An 18,494-nucleotide genomic window follows, 5' to 3' on the forward strand; every position below is an offset into this window, starting at 1 on the left:
AAAGCACAAATGATTTTCTTCTCAGTAATTAATTCAAGTTAGGAAGGGCAGAGCGAGTGGAAGGAGCGCCTTGCCAAGCTATCAATAGCCCAATATGCCATCTGAGAGAGAAGAAAGAGCTCTCACACAAAGCCGAACTACGGCCCAAGCTCAAATGGAACCCTATTCCCTATGTAGGGCACTGCTTTTGGCATCATTAAAAAGTAGTGCACTATGGGTAGTAGGGTGTCCATTTTGGATTTTAACCAATTGGATATGCCTTAGGAAATGTCATTATGTTACGCAATGATAATAGGTCTAACTTTATGTATGACCTGAAAGGACGTAATGGCTGTTAGCACTGTTTCTGATCTGTAGGAAACCTCTAAAGTTCCACCTGTAGTTTTTCCCACATAAAAATATTTGTCTCGTTAATTTGTTTATTCCATTATGTCTCCTTTTCTGGCTCCGTTTGAAATATTGTCTTCATCGAAGTTCCACCTGTGGTTTTCCCCCTCGTATAAACATTTTATTATGCTAATGTAAGACCTTTCAGGAGGCAGCTGGTTGCCATGGGGATGTGAGCACCAAATTGGCTGCATCATCCCGAAAGTTCATCAAACTGTTGCCTTTTGGTTTCAGCCCTCTAGTTCCACACCAGTATGTATGGGAGCCATGTTCTATCGAAACTGATAACTATGAAATATGAGTTCCAGCTAAGGAGAAAGCCAAATCAGCATTCTCACAGCACAATGATAATGTTGTTTTAGATTACCATGGAAATCAGCTTTCTTGTTTTATTTTAATATGCCCTTAGGTTAAGTTGGTCCAAACTTCTAGGAAGTTGGTCTTGTTTCTCTATGAGTTTATCATTCCAACGCCGTCTCCAGTATTCTTTCCTCAGTTTACCTTTATCTATTACTTTCTGGCCAGCTCAGTTGAAAACTGGCTTTGTCAGTGGTGTTAAGACTGGCGATGGAGATGGACTTGTCTCTGCTCCAGTAGTTCTGGTCAGGCTGACTTGCAGCTCCTCAGGGACCAGCCCCATTTCTTGCTCTGCTGCAGCCCAGACAAAGGAAGGATGGAGTTGCTCCTTCACTCTGAGCTGAGGATTGTTTTTGAGTTTTCCCCCTACGGGTGAGGCTTTGGGCATGGCAAGCTCATCCTAGATCCGTGCCTAATGGTAAATTCGGCCAGGAGGAACGGCCAGCTAGCGGTCTGACTGAGATTGATTATTTGACCTACTGCAGTTGTCAATTAAAGCAAGGACGAAGACAATTGACCCAGCGTCATCACATAAAAGTAAAATTAGCACTTGGACTAATTCAATGTCAGTTTTGAGTTCTAGCCTAGGATTGGGGCGCTGATCCAAGATTTGTGCCCATGTTCCAGACTACAGTAGAGCAATTACTCAGTTAGTCTAATGTTTCAAAGTGACTTAGGTGAGGTATTACCCCATGGGTTTACTGTTGCTGCTGCTCACACTCCACCTCCCTTCACATTTCTCTGTTGCTGCGGCTCACACTCCACCTCCCTTCACATTTCTCTCTGTTGCTGCGGCTCACACTCCACCTCCCTTCACATTTCTCCCTGTTGCTGCGGCTCACACTCCACCTCCCTTCACATTTCTCCCTGTTGCTGCGGCTCACACTCCACCTCCCTTCACATTTCTCTGTTGCTGCGGCTCACACTCCACCTCCCTTCACATTTCTCTCTGTTGCTGCGGCTCACACTCCACCTCCCTTCACATTTCTCTCTGTTGCTGCGGCTCACACTCCACCTCCCTTCACATTTCTCTGTTGCTGCGGCTCACACTCCACCTCCCTTCACATTTCTCTCTGTTGCTGCGGCTCACACTCCACCTCCCTTCACATTTCTCTCTGTTGCTGCGGCTCACACTCCACCTCCCTTCACATTTCTCTCTGTTGCTGCGGCTCACACTCCACCTCCCTTCACATTTCTCTGTTGCTGCGGCTCACACTCCACCTCCCTTCACATTTCTCTCTGTTGCTGCGGCTCACACTCCACCTCCCTTCACATTTCTCTCTGTTGCTGCGGCTCACACTCCACCTCCCTTCACATTTCTCTGTTGCTGCGGCTCACACTCCACCTCCCTTCACATTTCTCTATGTCGCTGAGCCTCTGCCTCATAGTTCTGAACAGCTAAAATAAAACCCTGCGGCGATTTGAACGAACATTCAAGGCCATTAGGAAGGCTACAACCTTCTATGTCTGTTGTAACGGATATTACAGTTGCACAAGCAGGACGCAGTCCCTACACATTGCATTGGAGCAAAAACAATTAGCATTTTGTGTGATGATGTAGGCTAATCTTTGTAGTTGCTGCCATATTGTAGCCACAAGCCAGAGTTGCTGAAAAAGAACACTACTACTTTGACTGCATGTCTGCCACCTGCTTAACCGATGTTGGCAATGATGGCGAAACAGGAACATTATAATCACTAATTAGACTGCGTGTCTATGTCTTGCTTGTGTTTGATATGCTGCCTAAATGGCTGCATGTAACTGCCCACTTGAGTTTTGCATTGGCGCAAAAAGCAATCTGCAAGGTTGTACGAACATGTTGATCATTTATTTTGTGTACAATGCAAATAGCTGCATGTAGCCTAACTCTCCTATTGATAAAAAGAACATGAAATCACTCTTATGCTTAATATCCTACTGAGGCAAGGAATGCAGTAGTTGGAACATGTCCTGGAAGCAGCAGTAGAGCACTGGGCAGCAGCTACGAAGGCGGCCCGGGCGGGCAGCAGCTACGAAGGCGGCCCGGGCGGGCAGCAGCTACGAAGGCGGCCCGGGCGGGCAGCAGCTACGAAGGCGGCCCGGGCGGGCAGCAGCTACCTTTTTAAAAAATCCAGCACATAAGCAGAGATCTTTAGCCACAGCAAATCGAGTTTCCAGAAATTCTGGAACCGCAGCCACTGTATTTTTAACCTCAAATATGAGACGTGTGTGTGTGTGTGTGACCGAGAGGGTTAATAAACATTGTTATTCAACATGCCTGTAACAGATGGTCCAGGGATTGGATCAGAGCGGATCTCATTACGAACAGTAACCGTTGAATGAAACTGAAGGGATAACTATAATCTATTACTGATGATGCACCTCTCTATATGCTGTCATTTATATCATACCAGCACGGTGTGATTGAGTCTTTGTGTTGAACGGTGTATTCTTTGAAATATAAGATGGAGGCCGACCCACTCGCATGAGTCAGTGTCTGATCCCAGGCAAGTACATTTAGTTCATCTATATTATATATCATTGATGGTTGTTTTATGGAAGGCGTTTAACTGCACACTTTACAGCAGTAATATAAAGTCGAGTTTTTGTCCTCTGGTCTGTGACTGATGGTAAGTGAGTCTGCCAGTGTGTCAGATCAAGTCCAGACTGTCAGTGAGACGTGTCAGGGGGATATTAAGGCTCTGTGATGTTAATTTATCTCACTGTGACTTGATGATGAAAGATGCCCTCCTCCTCCCCTGTGTGAGTGAGAGACGTCACTTTGTTCTGCTAGAGTGGAGCTCAGTGTGTTTTGATAGGCCAATTCATCCGAGTCCCCTCGTATAGCCTACACCAGAGCTCTGCTCAGTAACAACCTCTGTAACCACACCACAAGGTTGGGTTCAATCCCATGTCAATGACAAGCTGAGGTAATGCAGGAAATCGAATCAATTGAAATTCAATTTGGCTGCAGGTAGCCTAATGGTTATGAGTATTGGGCCAGTGACCAAAAGGTCACTGGTTCGAATCCCTGAGCCGACTAGGTGAAACATCTGTCAATGTGCCCTTGAGCAGGACACTTAACCCTATTTGCTCCTGTAAGTCACTCTGGATAAGTGATTAAAAATGTCAAATGTAAACAGTACATTGTCATTGATAATCTTGGTAATGTTCTGTTTGTTTTTGTGCTTCCATTGGATCAGGAAATGAGTTGGAATTGACCTGGACTCCGGCCAGCTGGTTGAACCCCCAGTGGTTATTAAGCTGCAAGCCTGGAACATAGTATAACAGAGTTCCACTTACCTTCAGAGTTACAGATACGGAACGCCTTCCTAATATTAAGTCGAGACAATCATCCAAAACACACAATGAAATGTGAAGTTTTGTAATGGTCTAGTCAAAGTACAGACCTAATCCCAATTGAGATGTGACAGGAGTTGAAACAAGCAGTTCACGCTTGAAAACTCATAAATGTCGCTGAGTTAAAGTAGTTCTGCATGCACGAGTGTGCCTAAATTCCTCTACAGCGATATGAGAGACAAATCAACAACTACAGGAAGCATTTGGTTGCAGCTAAAGGTGGCACAACCAGTTAGTGTAAGGGGGAAATTTCGTTGGGTCATGGACTCTACAAGGTATCAAATGCTTTCTACAGGAATGCTGGCCCATGTTGACACAATTTTGGGAAGCAGTGTAAAGTTGGCTAGATGTCCTTTGGGTAGTGGACTATTCTTGATACACGCGGGAAACTGTTGCGCGTGAAAAACCCAGCAGCGTTGCAGTTCTTGACACACTCAAACCGGTGTGCCTGGCACCTACTACCATAATCCATTCAAAGGCACTAAAATTGTTTGTCTTGCCCATTCACCCTCTGAATGGCACACATACACAATCCATGTCTCAGTTTTCTCATAGCTTAAAAATCTTTCTTTAACCTGTCTCCACCACTTAATTAACACAAATGTAAGTGGATTTAACAAGTAACAACAATAAGGCATTATAGCTTTCACGTGGTCAGTCTGTCTGTGTACATTCTTCCATTACAGAAGACTTCACAAACCATTTCTTCAGGAGATTTCATCAGCAGTTCCAGCACCTCCAAAATCCCACTTTCATCCTTGACCCCCAGACTAGACCAGACCGGATGACCGTGGCATGTTTGCTTTGATCCCTCTCCATTGGAGCAGCAACCCACAGTCTGGAAAGGCCCACTCACTCGGAGGATGTCATTGACTGGGCTGTTGACCCGACCATTTATGTCCTCCACATTCTCTGAATGAGGAGGTCAGATAAGCACATTGTGGCTCTGAGATGGACTGCTGCTGTCCTGTTGCTGGCCAGTCGACACGCCACCATTGTGTGATTCCTGACCCTGGGATGTCTTGCAACACGAGAGACTCCAAATGGTCTCTCCTGGATCATTTTCAACCTTTTTAGAAATGTTCATACACCTTTTCAGTGGCGCAAATAGATCAAAATGCACTTGTCTCGTGGAAAGAACATTTTGCATCAAAAGGATCGCACATCTTAGATTCTGGAAGATGTTCAGATTGGGATATTTTCCGCATCCTTTGATTTTACCCTAGCAACATCACATGCCAGAAGAACGTGTCGGGTAGATCTAGGTGGATATGTATTTGTCAGAGGCAGATATGACTGGGCTCAAGACAGACTGGTGTTATAAGCTTGGGCTTGCCCTACATCCTTTCAGACATCTGAGCTGTGCCTTATCTGCTGCATCGCTGGCCTGCTTTCCTACCGCTACAAAGGGATGGATCACTTACAAACACTGCCTGGGCAGAGACTAACATACCTGCCCTGGTATGAAAGTGGAGATTAAGTTCATTGCCGATCTTCCATTGTCAGTTCACACTAGCGGTGTACTAGCCGCCAGCCTACATGTGGGTGTTTTCGCTTACCTTTGTCGTGTGTATGTGTGTGTACGAGAGAGAAAGAGAGAGAGCGTGTGTGCGTCATTCTTTTAGATGTGTTCTTCGCTTCAGATCTGGTCTTCATGACCCAGTTTTCTTTGAATTGCCTCTACACATTCTACCTTACACCATTAAAGCATGTCGTTAAAAGGCCCTCTGGTCCTGCAGTTAATCCAGGTCCCATGACACTTGTTAGTGGGACATTGAGCACTCAGGGGTAACTCTGACATTAACCTTTGACCTGCAGCTCATAGCCGTGTCTAAAGAGATCTCAGGCGGATTGGTTGATCTACTGCCACAGTGCAGCGCTCTCTGATCCTCTTGTTTAACGGGGTCTGGTCGACGCCCTGTGGTTTTAATGAAGGGAATACATTAGCCTAGCCTAACGCCCATCAGTCAGTCCTGGATAAATTAGGTTAGTGTTGCAGAGGTTGTTTGAGTACAGCTGACCCCCAGAATGAAATGGCAGTTACTAGACGTCCCACTATAAGACAGGTACTAGAGGAGTTAAGTCCCTTTCATATTCTTTAATTGCTCATCGAGGTGTATGGCTAACAGTTTGCATATGCTGCTGCTTTCATAGAGCTATGGTGTCTCAGTGCTCCATAGAGCCACACGCTGAGACCACATGCAAGTTATCAATGGAGGATGTCGGTCTCTCTCAGCCCACTGGGGTATTTCCCCTGGGCTATGATAGAACACCATAGTACTGGTTTATTTACTCACTCTGAATGGGAGCCTGCTGGCTGGGCTGTGTTCTTGGGCAGTGTAGCTGCTCTCTGCTTATCTGGTGTATCCTAACCCTGGCATTATCCGCTCCCACTGATTGTCCTGCGATCCGCTTGGGAGCCGGTGGTTTGGAGGACTTTTAGTGTCCGTCCGGTGGAGATGAGCGAGCGGCAGAATGAACCTGACTGGAATGTGGTGGGCCACATTCTCCGCCGATCTCCTGCAGCGCTGAGAGGGAGAGATCAAATCAGAGAGGCACAGACCCAATGAAAGCTCTTTTGTGGAAATGGTCAATCTAATTTGTTTCCCCCACCGTAAGATGGTAGCATGTCAGCTCATTTTGCCTTTCCTTGCTGCTGGCAGGCCCCGCGGCCCCAGACTCAAGGTCAGGCCTGCTGGAAGGGCACAGTCTGTTTCATGACCCACGCTCACTTGACTGACTGACTGTTTTCTTCTGGGCTACAACCAAGTCGGAACAGCTGAGAGGCAGCTAGAGCCAAGGACTTGTCTACATGAGTTTGTTTTTTGTCGATGGCATCTTAGATCACTGTATCGCAGGGAGTGCATTCCTACACAACCTCCTGTATCTGTTAATTTACTGTCTTCTAGAGCTCAATTCATAGATAATGCACACTGCCTGGAGACAATTGTCATTTGTAGCTAATGTACACTGTGTTTATATGGGTAAATCACATCAAAATGAGGACTTGCATCCCCCCTATTCTTTCTCTCCGTTCTTTCTTTCTCTCGTTCGCTCCCGTTCACTCTCTCTCTCTCGCTCGTTTTCTCGTTCTCTCACCAGGCATGGGACTCGTTGTGCAGGTGAGGTGGCAGCGATGGCCAACAATGGGATCTGTGGAGTCGGAGTGGCCTACAACGCCAAGATTGGAGGTACAGTACCGTAGAACAGAGGGCGATTCATGTCATCTCTCTCTGTTTCTCCTCCATTTTATCTTTAAATTCCTCACGTTTTCTGACTGCTAAGACAGCTGAAATACCCATGTGTGCTGCCTCTGTACTATTCTGAGCTCAGTTTGAGCGGGAGTTGCTCAAGGGTAACTCTTCCTCCACTTCTGGCCTGAGATGACAGGGAGGCTCTATGAACATTAGTTTTGTGTGTGTGTGTGTGTGTGTGTGTGAGATAATCTGCGTGCAGCGTGGCTCCTCTGAGCCTATGCCTCAGTGTAAGCGTGTGTAATCCCTTTAATTAGAGCCATCTCTTTTATCCAGTCAGTTCGTGCTCTCATCTCATTACCCCTCTGCATGTTTTATCTCTCCATGCCGCTGCATGTTTCCAGCTGTCACAGCCCGGCTAAATCCAACGCATAGTTTTAGTCCTTATTGGTCACATCCAATATCTGCCTGCCGCCACTTCTCTTCTGTCAGGAGTAGTACTGTCTCATTTAAACCATGAACACACATACAAGTGTTATTCGTTTAGTTGAAAAATGAAGTCTGCCGAAGTTTAACAACAGTGTATGCCTCCTGCATTCAGCCTCTTCAGCACGACCACTTCCTTTATAAAGGTAGACTCCACACTGGGCAGTGATTAAACAGTCTGCGTGTTAATGAGATGGTTAATGAGCAGCAGCTTCTGCTCACCTTCCCCACTCAGAGGACAGAAACTTTCTGACCAACCACAGTCCTTCCAAGACTGCAGCAAGGGTGCCCTGTCAGGCGTAAAGGAGAGTGAAGCAGAGGAACAGCAGGCCGCGTTTGTGTGCGTGCGTGTGTGCGTGCGTGCGTGCGTGCGTGCGTGACCAACCTGCAGGCTTGGCCCAGTCCGGCAGCTGCCTGTTAATAAGTGAGTAGTACCCACTTCTAGAAATAAATATTTGAATTCTAGAAAGGCAATACTGTAGATGGCCTATTGCATTGCCACTCCACCAGCTCTCATACCATACACACCTACAGACACACAACTATGTCTTACTATACATTTGAGGACTTTTTGGGGACCAACAATTGATTCCCATTCAAAATCTTATTTTACCCCTAACCCTAAACCTTACCGCTAACCCTAATTCTAAACCTAACCCCTAAACCTAAAATACCCTTTTTTATAAGTGAGGACCAGCAAAATGTCCTCACTTGTCTGAATTGTATTGGTTTATTATTCTTGCGAGGACTTATTGTGTGTGTGTGTGTGTGTGTGTGTGTGTGTGTGTGTGTGTGTGTGTGTGTGTGTGTGTGTGCACGCGCACGCGCATACAGGGAGAGATTAATCTAATTTCCTATCACTCTATGGCAGTGACTACCAATGGACGGCTGGTCTTTGTCATCCCACCAGGAATCCTACCACTATTCCAGAGCACAAACTGTAAGCTCAAGCTTTGACCTTAAGATCTAGAAAGCTGTATTGGCTTCAACCCACCTACAGAAGAATCCCTGTGTGTTGGTGGAGGTAAGGGGTAGCAGAGATGGGCGCAGCGCTCCCCAGATAATGGGCTATCTCCTCCTATAAAACGATTTGAGTCAGTGCCCTCGCCGCTGGATGCCTTTGGAGAACTTCAAAGGGACAAACTCTGTTTGTTTACTTTAACCGGTATGAAGGCAGTATGGAGTAACTTGACCCTCCATGCATCAAAGCAGCCAACGAGTTTGTTTTGAAGATGTCTGCCTTCGATTTGTCAGCTTTCTGTCTGCTGAGCTGGGATGGGGGTGCGGAGAGAAAGAGGATGAGGAGGCTCCGAAAACTGCCCTGGAGGCTGGCGCTAGAAAACATTCTAAATTAGATTCAGAATCGATGGCTTTAATATACAAAAAGCGCTGGCATATCCCAATTCAAGTGTCCCTCTTCTGCAGAGGGGATTTGTGCAACACAATGTCCACCCGGATTCAAACGTCATCTGTTTTCTGGGGAGGGAAACAGAATGTTCTCATTTATGACCTGTAAACGAACCTTCAGTATACGAGCTTCTTCAGATCTAAGACTTATTTATCACCAACTCTGCTGCTGACTGTTTGTTTTTCTGTGGAACACTTCCTACCAGTGGCTTTGGTATTTGAGTTTAACCTCACCTCTCTTCAAAGAAAAGGAGTAGATGATTATTAGATCAAATGTGTACAAATTTGTATGTGTTTTGTGTGTGGTGTGTGGTGTGTGTGTAGGAGTGCGTATGCTGGACGGCGAGGTGACAGACGTGGTGGAGGCCCAGTCTCTCAGTCTGAACCCACAGCACATTCACATCTACAGTGCCAGCTGGGGCCCCGAGGATGATGGGAAGACGGTGGATGGGCCCGCCAAGCTCGCCAAGGAGGCCTTTCTACGCGGAGTGACCGAGGTGTGTGTAAATATCTGTCTGTTTTGGGCCTCTGATGTGTGCCGCGTTCCACAATTTATATGTCCCCCATAAAAATCAATAGTTTGTGGGTGACTTCCTCTACACACAGGCAGTAATTATGTAGTAAACTATTCAACCATTTTGAAGGACAAAAGGCGGCTTGAACAACGCAAGCACACTTTTTGACCCTGACGATTATGAATGGGGATTTGGTCGCAGTACAAGTATCAGGCTTTCTAAACTCCAGTAAGGATTTTTTTTTTTAAATGTCCTGAAAAAAGAATATAGGAAAAAGAATCCTCAATACAAAGCACTGAAAATAATGTACATTCATAAACACAAAAAGTGCACTTTACACAATAATTTCCCTTCACAGTACCACAATTTGTAGAAGTGATTTCAGAATCTGAGTGGGAGGATAATTGTGTTATGAGAATATCTCAATAAAAAGCCATTGAGCTCAGGTCACGTACAGATTTTCTTCTGCATGTGAAATGCAAACAGTTGTAAATAGTTCATGGGGCTTTAACGTTAGTGTGGCAGGATTCAGAGAGACCGAAGTCTTAGCTACAGCTCCTTCGTCTCGCATGGGCATCCGGGAAGAGCATTGGCATACTGCCAACCCTGGTGTGTGTGTGTGTGTGTGTGTGTGTGTGTGTGTGTGTGTGTGTGTGTGTGTGTGTGTGTGTGTGTGTGTGTGTGTGTGTGTGTGTGTGTGTGTGTGTGTGCGCTTATGAGAGAGACTATGGCTTTTAGGCATTTTGATAGCTATTTAAAGAGCAGGATGGTGAATGGTCCTGGTTTTTAGTGTCTATGAAACAGTAGCTCGTTTGCCGAAGGCGGCGTCTTTAATGGGCGTCTTACTGTATACTGTCTCCACCAAACAAAAATGTGATTACCAACGCTTTCAGGCCATACTATAGTTAAGCAATAAGTCACGGGGGGGTGTGTATAGTCTTTGTATGTGTGGGAGTCCAGGGAGTGTGGCAGGTGTGTACAGTGCATGACTGAGTGGAGGGAACAGTAAGCATCAAGACTGCAGACGTATAGTGCCATATGCCAGGCTCTCTGTAGTGTACACATGGGAGCCTGCATCCATCTGATCCCAGCTCTAAGGGTAAGAGGGTGTGAGAGAGCCAGTCATAAAGCATTGAGCCGAGCCAGGGCCAACGGGCCATTCAGACAAAGAACCATCAGACCTTATGGGGCAAACCCCATCTGAGGGCCGTTACTGGTGCCCTGTCTGCCTCCTTTTTATTACAGGCCTGTCAAATAAAAAGCATATGGCATGTAAACACACTATTCTATAGGGAGCCATGGCATCATCAGTAGCTCCAGTCTGTTGTTTACACTGTTCATGATGGTTGCATGTGATGGTCAATGTGGAGAGGCTGCACCACCCAGCACAATGGCGCATTCTGTGGGACTTTGATATTTGTTCACTGTGAATGCTGAATAGCACAGATAATGTATTGCTCCGGGTTTGTCCCTGTTGTCGTGTATTGTGGCCGTGGTACATTAAAGCTCTTTGGATTCAAAGCGTCTGAGTGCAAACGGTCTTGTGATGTATGGATGAGCTGTGGCAGGCCTTTCAGAGATGGACACTGTTAAGAGTTGTGCTGTAGTATCAATGGGAATCTAATTTAGATTGAATGACACTGTGTTCCCCTCTTTCATTAGCTGCGCCACACCAAGATACGCATGCATGTGGTCTTGTACGTCAGAAAGGCCTGTCTTGAAGCCTTGTGGTTGTCAAGGTTTGTTATAGACTCTGTTCTGTCTCTCCCTCCTCTAGGGTCGTGGGGGCCTGGGCTCCATCTTTGTGTGGGCGTCAGGGAACGGCGGGCGTGAGAAGGACAGCTGTAACTGTGACGGCTACACCAACAGCATCTACACCCTGTCCATCAGCAGCTCCACCCAGAACGGCAACGTGCCCTGGTACAGCGAGGCCTGCTCCTCCACCCTTGCCACAACCTACAGCTCTGGCAACCTCAACGAGAAACAGATAGTGAGTTCAGTAGACACATACACACACACACACATACACATACACATACACATACACATACACATATATATATATATACACACACACACACTTAGTGGCAAAAGGAGTAGGAAACACAGATTTGGATTAATAAACATACTGAACACACACTCTCATTCACTCCCAGTGTGAGCGTCATGGGGAGAATGGGAAGCATTCGTCTGTACAGTCTGAAAATGGGCATGTCAGAAAACATTAAACTGAGTGATGGTGTGCATGCAGGGTGAAGGAGTGTGTGAGTCGGGGCTCCTGTCCTGTGTGAGTCTTGTGCACTGTGGTTCCAGGGCCTCAGTGGTATTATGTTGCTAACTGCAATGGGAGATCACACAGATTCCACTGAGCTTTGAAGAGGAGGAAGTCTATTTTACAGCATATTAGTCAGGGGAATGATGTGTGCTTAAGTAAGAATGGATGGAAACTTTTGATGTATAGCCAGGATGTTGATGTATAGAACCAGGTTGACTTGGCTCCTGGGATCCGTAGAGTATCTCAGATGGTTGAATCCGGAGCCAAAGCACTACTCCAGACTCTCTAGCTGTACTCTAGAGGTTTGAGCGTTTCTGGATGTCCTAGTTAGCCGGTATTCTGTTGCACTTCTTTCTTATTTCTGTTGCACTTCTTTGTCAGTTTTCCTATTGGTTTTAGTGCTTCTGTAAGCCAGATGCTTACTAAACTGTTTGGCGCTTCAAGGCAGGTTTTGTGTGTTCACTCTGGAGGAATGACTGAGTCAGTTCTCACTAGCCTGCCTCAGGCAGCCATAGCCTGCAGTCTTCTCACATTGAGCAGTGACACTCTCTCTCTTTCACGCTTTTGTTCTTTTCTCTCTCTCATAAACTCACACTCTTTCCCACCTGCCCTCTGAGGTCCATTTGAATGAAGAACTGTAAAATGTTAAAATCCCATCTCCATGTCTCGCCCTTCCACAGACCGGTGTGTGTGTCTCTCTCTCTCTCTCTCTCTCTCTCTCTCTCTCTCTCACACACACACACACACACACACACACACACACACACACACACACACACACACACACACACACGAGGTGGAGGATGGAGAGCCTCTCACTAGGAGAGATTACAGTACAATACCGTATAATGGATGTTCATCCCAACCTCTTGCCATGAGGCATGCTGTACACACATGATTAATGATTGGTGTATGTTTCCACATTCATGATTAATCATGTTAAGCGTGTGTTGATACATAAACATCTATCAAAGTAGATGGGGCTGAGTAGAATATCTGACTTTTATAGTGTATAACTTACACTCCTACTGATTGTTTCAACAAAAAGTTATTTATTTGCCCATATATTAGGTGTAAACATTTCGGCCCGGTATGGGCATTCATCTGAGCACCATATCTGACTATGAAACTCTTCCTGTCAGGTGACAACGGACCTCAGACAGAAGTGTACTGACACCCACACGGGCACATCCGCCTCGGCTCCTCTGGCTGCTGGGATCATCGCCCTTGCACTGGAAGCCAAGTGAGTGACTCTTACCACCTGTCTCTATCTGTGTCTCTGTCTCTTCTTTTGGTTGTCTCTGTTTGTCTCAATGTCCCCTTGCTTGATCCCATTTTTCTCTCTGATCTTGCTCTCTCTCTGTTTCTCTCCCTCCTTTGTGCTTTTTGTCTGTTCACAAATATTTGCCGTCTGAGCACACGCACACACAGATGTCTCAGAAGTATGACTAACTCTTGGGGGAAGGCAACTGTCTTGTAATAATGCATTGTGGATCAGAATAGATGAGTCAGTTATCTCCTACCATTCTGTTATGAACGTGTCATCAGCTCAGTTCTGTAGTCTGGTTGGGGAACGGGGCACGTGTGACCAGTAAAAACCTCCTGTAGGTCCCTGTCCATTAAAAGTGTCTGACTGTACTGCAGGACTTTGACTTTCCCTTCAGTCAAAGCTGACCGTTCAGTAAAAGACAGAGCTGATGAGGTTTAAACTCTGTGTCGCTGGGGTACTGTACACTATTTGACTCTGTTTTACTGTTGCTCTGCTGGGTGGAACTGCAGTAACACAGGGTTTTATACGGAGAACAGAGGAGAGTGTGGGAGAGCAGAGATGTGACTGACAGAGGGATCTCTGGTCTCTTTATCTTTTCAATGTGGTAACATTAAGCCTGATGTTCAACTCTTCTTGGGCACCTAATACCATTTCCTTTGCAATCAGTCGCTATGCATTGTGGTACAGTAGGATATGTTGTTGCTTGTTGTACTGTCTTCATAATCATGTTAAGGGTATGTTAGATCTGGTATCTTCTATATTGAAAGGTATTTTGTGTGTGTGTGTGTGCAGTAAAAACCTGACATGGAGGGACATGCAGCACTTGGTCGTGAGGACCTCTCATCCCGCCCACCTCCTCACCAACGACTGGAATACCAATGGGGTCGGCCGAAAAGGTACAGCGAGGCGTCCCATTAGCTGAGCTCGGCTGACCATCATTCCCGTGCCTTGCCAGTTGCACAATGGAGACGGATCTATATTGTATTTACATCAATTGATTTAAAGTTGCCTACATTAAGCAATTACAGAAAGCCATGGATCCAAAGTTCATTGAGAGGTTTTACTGGGCACACAGCAGGGTACATGCAATAATCTAATAGTGAAGAGGCCCTTATTGAGTTGGAACTGGAATCGTGATGAAGTAGCCTTTCAGCAGTCTGATATCGATCTTTATTTTTCCTTCTCTCTCTATCGCTCGATCTCTCTCAGTGAGCCATTCATATGGGTATGGTCTGCTTGATGCCAGTGCGATTGTGGCTCTGGCTGAGAACTGGACCAACGCTGGGCCCCAGAAAAAATGTGTGCTGTCCATGGTGGCAGAGCCCAGGTGAGCTACACACACACACACACACACACACACACACACACACACACACACACACACACACACACACACACACACACACACCAACTCGACCTGTAATACTGTTTGGCTGGCAGGAGCATCAGTACTAGCTTCATAGGGATTACATTGGTTTTGGGTATAGTACAGTTAACCTACCAGGTGATTAACCTATAAATAACCTATGTGATCCTTATTAGTATAGGATGCTTCAGATTGTGTGTGTGTGAGAGTGTCTCACATCTGGGGGGTGTCGACTGTGGAGGTGATGAGCGCTGCTGTGTGTGGGCTGGTTTGTGATGGGCCGTAGGTGTGAGAGGTGCTCATGTGGGACCAAGCTGTCATACCCCAGTGTGACTGCATGTCATGTTTCTATTCTGAGCATGGCACTGGAGGCCCAGTGATATGCTCTGCTGGGTTCGTGTGTGTGTGTGTGTGTGTGTGTGTGTGTGTGTGTGGTAGGGCGATGATCTTCTGAGCCTGGGGGAGCATGTTTAAGGGAAATAATCATTTTCAGATGAGTCTCTCTCTCTCTATGCTTCCCTGGCTGTCTCTAGACCTCTGTCGATCTTTTACTCTTTCACTCTTCCACTCCATCTTTCTGCTCCTTTGGTCTTGCTCTCTCTCCCTCGCTCATTCTCTCTCCCTCTCTCTGTTTTCCCCTCATACTTTCTCAATATTGCTCTTTCGCTTCCACTCTCTACCGTCTTTAACCCTGCCTCTGCTACATACTGTAGCTGACAGGTTCCCAGCCCTGTTGTATTGTCTCTGTACTGGTCCCCAGATCACAGCCTATCACTGGAGGCTGTATTAAAGGTGTTAGTGGCATGGTGTTTGTGCAGTGTGCATTGTACAGTACAAGAGGTGTTGCTTCTGAGCGATAACTGCTGGCTTGGTGGGGATTTATTTCCCCTTCACTCTCTCTGACTGCTGCGGATTGGATTCTAACATTTTAAGGGATTTAATTAGGGGGAAGCGGTGTGTTTTTACACCCAGTTCACTGATTACGGCCCGTATTTTCTATCAGCTGGGCGCCACAGCTTCTCTAAAGCCTCATGCCCTCCTCTCCCCCACAGCCCTCCCCTCCTCCTCCTCCTCCTCCTCCTCCTCCTCTGGGTTCAGTTGTAGTGGATGTGTGTAAGCTGCTAAGCGGATTGGGGGGAGTCGGGGGAGCCTGGTACTTTTCTCCTGTAGAGGACAGGGCTGCTGCAGGACCTGAGTTGCTAATCCTGTTTCAAGGACGCAAACCCTGTGCCCTCAGCAGGCTCTCTCTCACACACTAGTCCAGAGCAACAGTCACACCCTCCTGCAGCATCACTCAGAGAACCATTATCGTCGGTCACACAGAGTTGCTGTCATATGCTCACTCCCAGATGAGGCATCTTTCTCACAGACCCCAGAAGCCAGCAACATGAAAACACAAGCCACTCCAAGCCAATTTTCATCTTCAATAACTATGCTGTCTTTGTGCAAATGTATGTATTTGGTCCATATATGCTGATGTGCTGTTTATCTGTGTGCCAGGAACATTGGAAGCCACCTGCTGATCACCAAGACAGTGGACGGCTGTGTTGGGACAGCCAACCATGTGAGCTCCCTAGAACATGCCCAGGCCCAGCTCACACTCTCCTACAACCGCAGGGGCGACCTGGGCATCTACCTGACCAGCCCACAGGGTACCCGCTCCACACTGCTCGCTCCCAGGTACACACACACACACACACACACACACACACACACACACACACACACACACACACACATACACACACACATACACATACACATACACATACACATACACATACACATACACATACACATACATTACACATACATTACACATACACATACACATACACATACATTACACATACACATACATTACACATACACATACATTACACACACACATACATTACACACACACACACACACATTACATACACACACACACACATTACATACACACACACACATTACATACCTCCTGTCTCTCCCCTCTCCAGGCCTCATGACTACTCGTCAGAGGGCTTTAATGACTGGGCTTTCATGACCACACACTCCTGGGACGAGGACCCTCGGGGGGAGTGGACCCTGGAGATGGTAAACGTGGCAGGGGCCAGTGACTATGGTAAGACACATCTTGTTTACTACCTTAACATATGCTATTGTTAAGTCTGGAACATTGTCTGGGAGCTCAGAGACAGAAAGAGAGTGACAGGGTTTCTGTTAGTGCAACCATGTCTGACTAGCAGTGTCACTGAAAGAATGTGTGTGTGACGGGATGTATGCTTGTGGTTGCATTTATCTGTGCATCATATGTGTTTGATTCATTGATGTACTATGTGTGAAAGAGAGTGTGTGCATGTGCAGTATGTGCTTGATTTATGTGTTAATGGATTTGTGTATTTCATAGTGTGCGTCAGTGCATGTACGTCATTCATGTGTTGATGATTTTGTGTGTGTGAGATGCTTCCAGACCGCTAATAGGGAGTATTTTATACGCAGGGCAGCAATGTCTGGTGCCTGGATAGCTTTCCTTTTGATCCCCTTTATACAAACTGTCAGGCAGTCTCTCTCTAGCTCCACGCACCCACCTCTAAAGCAGCTTCATTAAACCAGGGAGAGTAAATCAAGCAGGAGAGTGGAGGACCCTGCTGTCTGGCCCAGGCTAACCCAGGATGACCCAGGATAACTATGACCTAAGACTCATCCAGGCCACACTACTGTCAGACAATATTTTGGGATTTATTTGTAATTTTCTCTCGCTCTCTTTCGTTTTATTTTCTCTCACTCTTCTTTCTCGCCCTCCCTCCCTCTGGCTGTAGATCTCTCAGCCCCCCTTCTGTGATATAGGAAGTTGGACCCTCTTAAAGGGCCCCTCATATAAATGGCTCTCCCGGGAAGTGTTGTTCTTAACTAACGGGTCTATAGCGAAACACCAGAATATATACTTATATATTTAATGCTTTACTTCTAGGAATATTTTCCTGTCATTCCATCCAGGAAATCCAAGAATATAAAAGGAGCAGGATAGAAGCTGCAATTACAGAACCCACCCTGAAGAGTGCCAGAGCCTTGCTGGCGTAGACAGTGGCTTGGAGATCTGTGCTCTTGTTTCTTATGTGTAACACTCTCTCTCCCTCCCTCGGTCTAGGCACTCTGACTCAGTTCACCCTGGTGCTGTATGGTACAGGCTCAGACTCTCCCAGCTCCACAGCCAAGGACCTCTCTCAGCCCAGTAACGGCAGCTGTAAGACTTTTGACCTACAGCAGATCTGCATTGGTAAGAATGTTACTGTTGGTTACTATTGGTTACTATAAGAGAATGTAGATTCTGTACCTAGGGTTAGGAAACTAGGGTCTCTTAGAGCTGTGGTGTGCCCAGGCTTTTGTTCCTGCACACCACAAATGCACCTAATTAAATCCATCATGGTCTAATGGATCAAAAGTCTGCCCCACTGTGGCTCTGCAGGCTTCAGTTGCCTACCCCTACCCTAAACCTAACCATTTAATGATCATTTACACTGCACACTGTCCAGATAAGACCAGAGAGATGAAACACTGGCTCTCCTATCAAAAGTGTGTGGCTTGTCTCCAAAAGATAGATTGCGAGCTTCCAGTAGCTCGCAGCCCACCTACGATAAGCTTGCCAATAAATTCTGAAAGTACATGAATTTCTTCATGTGTTCCATCAGAAATTGTCATAAACATTGACATTATCCCACCCCTGGTTTGCCACTGTTAACTAAAAAGCCAAGCGTAACACACTATCTGGAAATTGAATTCTGGCAATATTGCCTGTTTGGTGTGCGCGTTTGTCTAATGATAACTGACGTCTTGTGGGTAGACAGAAGGACATTCCCCATAAACCTTCTCAATTAAATGTGAACAAACATTTAACCTCACAGAACTAGGC

At 46.3% G+C, this 18,494-nt stretch overlaps 1 protein-coding gene and 1 long non-coding RNA gene across 4 annotated transcripts in view; one reads left to right on the top strand and one right to left on the bottom strand.

Moving 5' to 3' along the window:
• LOC118393914 (furin-1) overlaps window positions 1-18,494 on the top strand; it is a 97,360-nt gene that overhangs the window by 71,822 nt on the left and 7,044 nt on the right. For all 3 annotated transcript variants that reach the window (XR_004827653.2, XM_035787119.2, XM_035787120.2), the window contains exons 7-15: window positions 7,186-7,274; window positions 9,495-9,667; window positions 11,463-11,675; window positions 13,103-13,203; window positions 14,023-14,126; window positions 14,440-14,557; window positions 16,097-16,276; window positions 16,582-16,706; window positions 17,733-17,861. Coding sequence is in view for 2 of the 3 variants with exons in the window: in XM_035787119.2 (XP_035643012.1) it covers window positions 7,186-7,274; window positions 9,495-9,667; window positions 11,463-11,675; window positions 13,103-13,203; window positions 14,023-14,126; window positions 14,440-14,557; window positions 16,097-16,276; window positions 16,582-16,706; window positions 17,733-17,861 (1,232 nt within the window). In the remaining variant the exon portion in view is untranslated. The remainder of the gene's footprint in view (window positions 1-7,185; window positions 7,275-9,494; window positions 9,668-11,462; window positions 11,676-13,102; window positions 13,204-14,022; window positions 14,127-14,439; window positions 14,558-16,096; window positions 16,277-16,581; window positions 16,707-17,732; window positions 17,862-18,494) is intronic.
• On the bottom strand, window positions 1,480-2,157 carry LOC127907347 (uncharacterized). Its single transcript, XR_008064210.1, has 4 exons — window positions 1,966-2,157; window positions 1,800-1,925; window positions 1,676-1,759; window positions 1,480-1,551 (listed from the first exon to the last, which is right to left on the bottom strand). It is a non-coding gene; the product is annotated as an uncharacterized LOC127907347 (long non-coding RNA).

This window comes from Oncorhynchus keta, chromosome 14 (assembly GCF_023373465.1).
Source record: "Oncorhynchus keta strain PuntledgeMale-10-30-2019 chromosome 14, Oket_V2, whole genome shotgun sequence".
In the NCBI taxonomy this organism is placed as follows: Eukaryota; Metazoa; Chordata; class Actinopteri; order Salmoniformes; family Salmonidae; genus Oncorhynchus; species Oncorhynchus keta.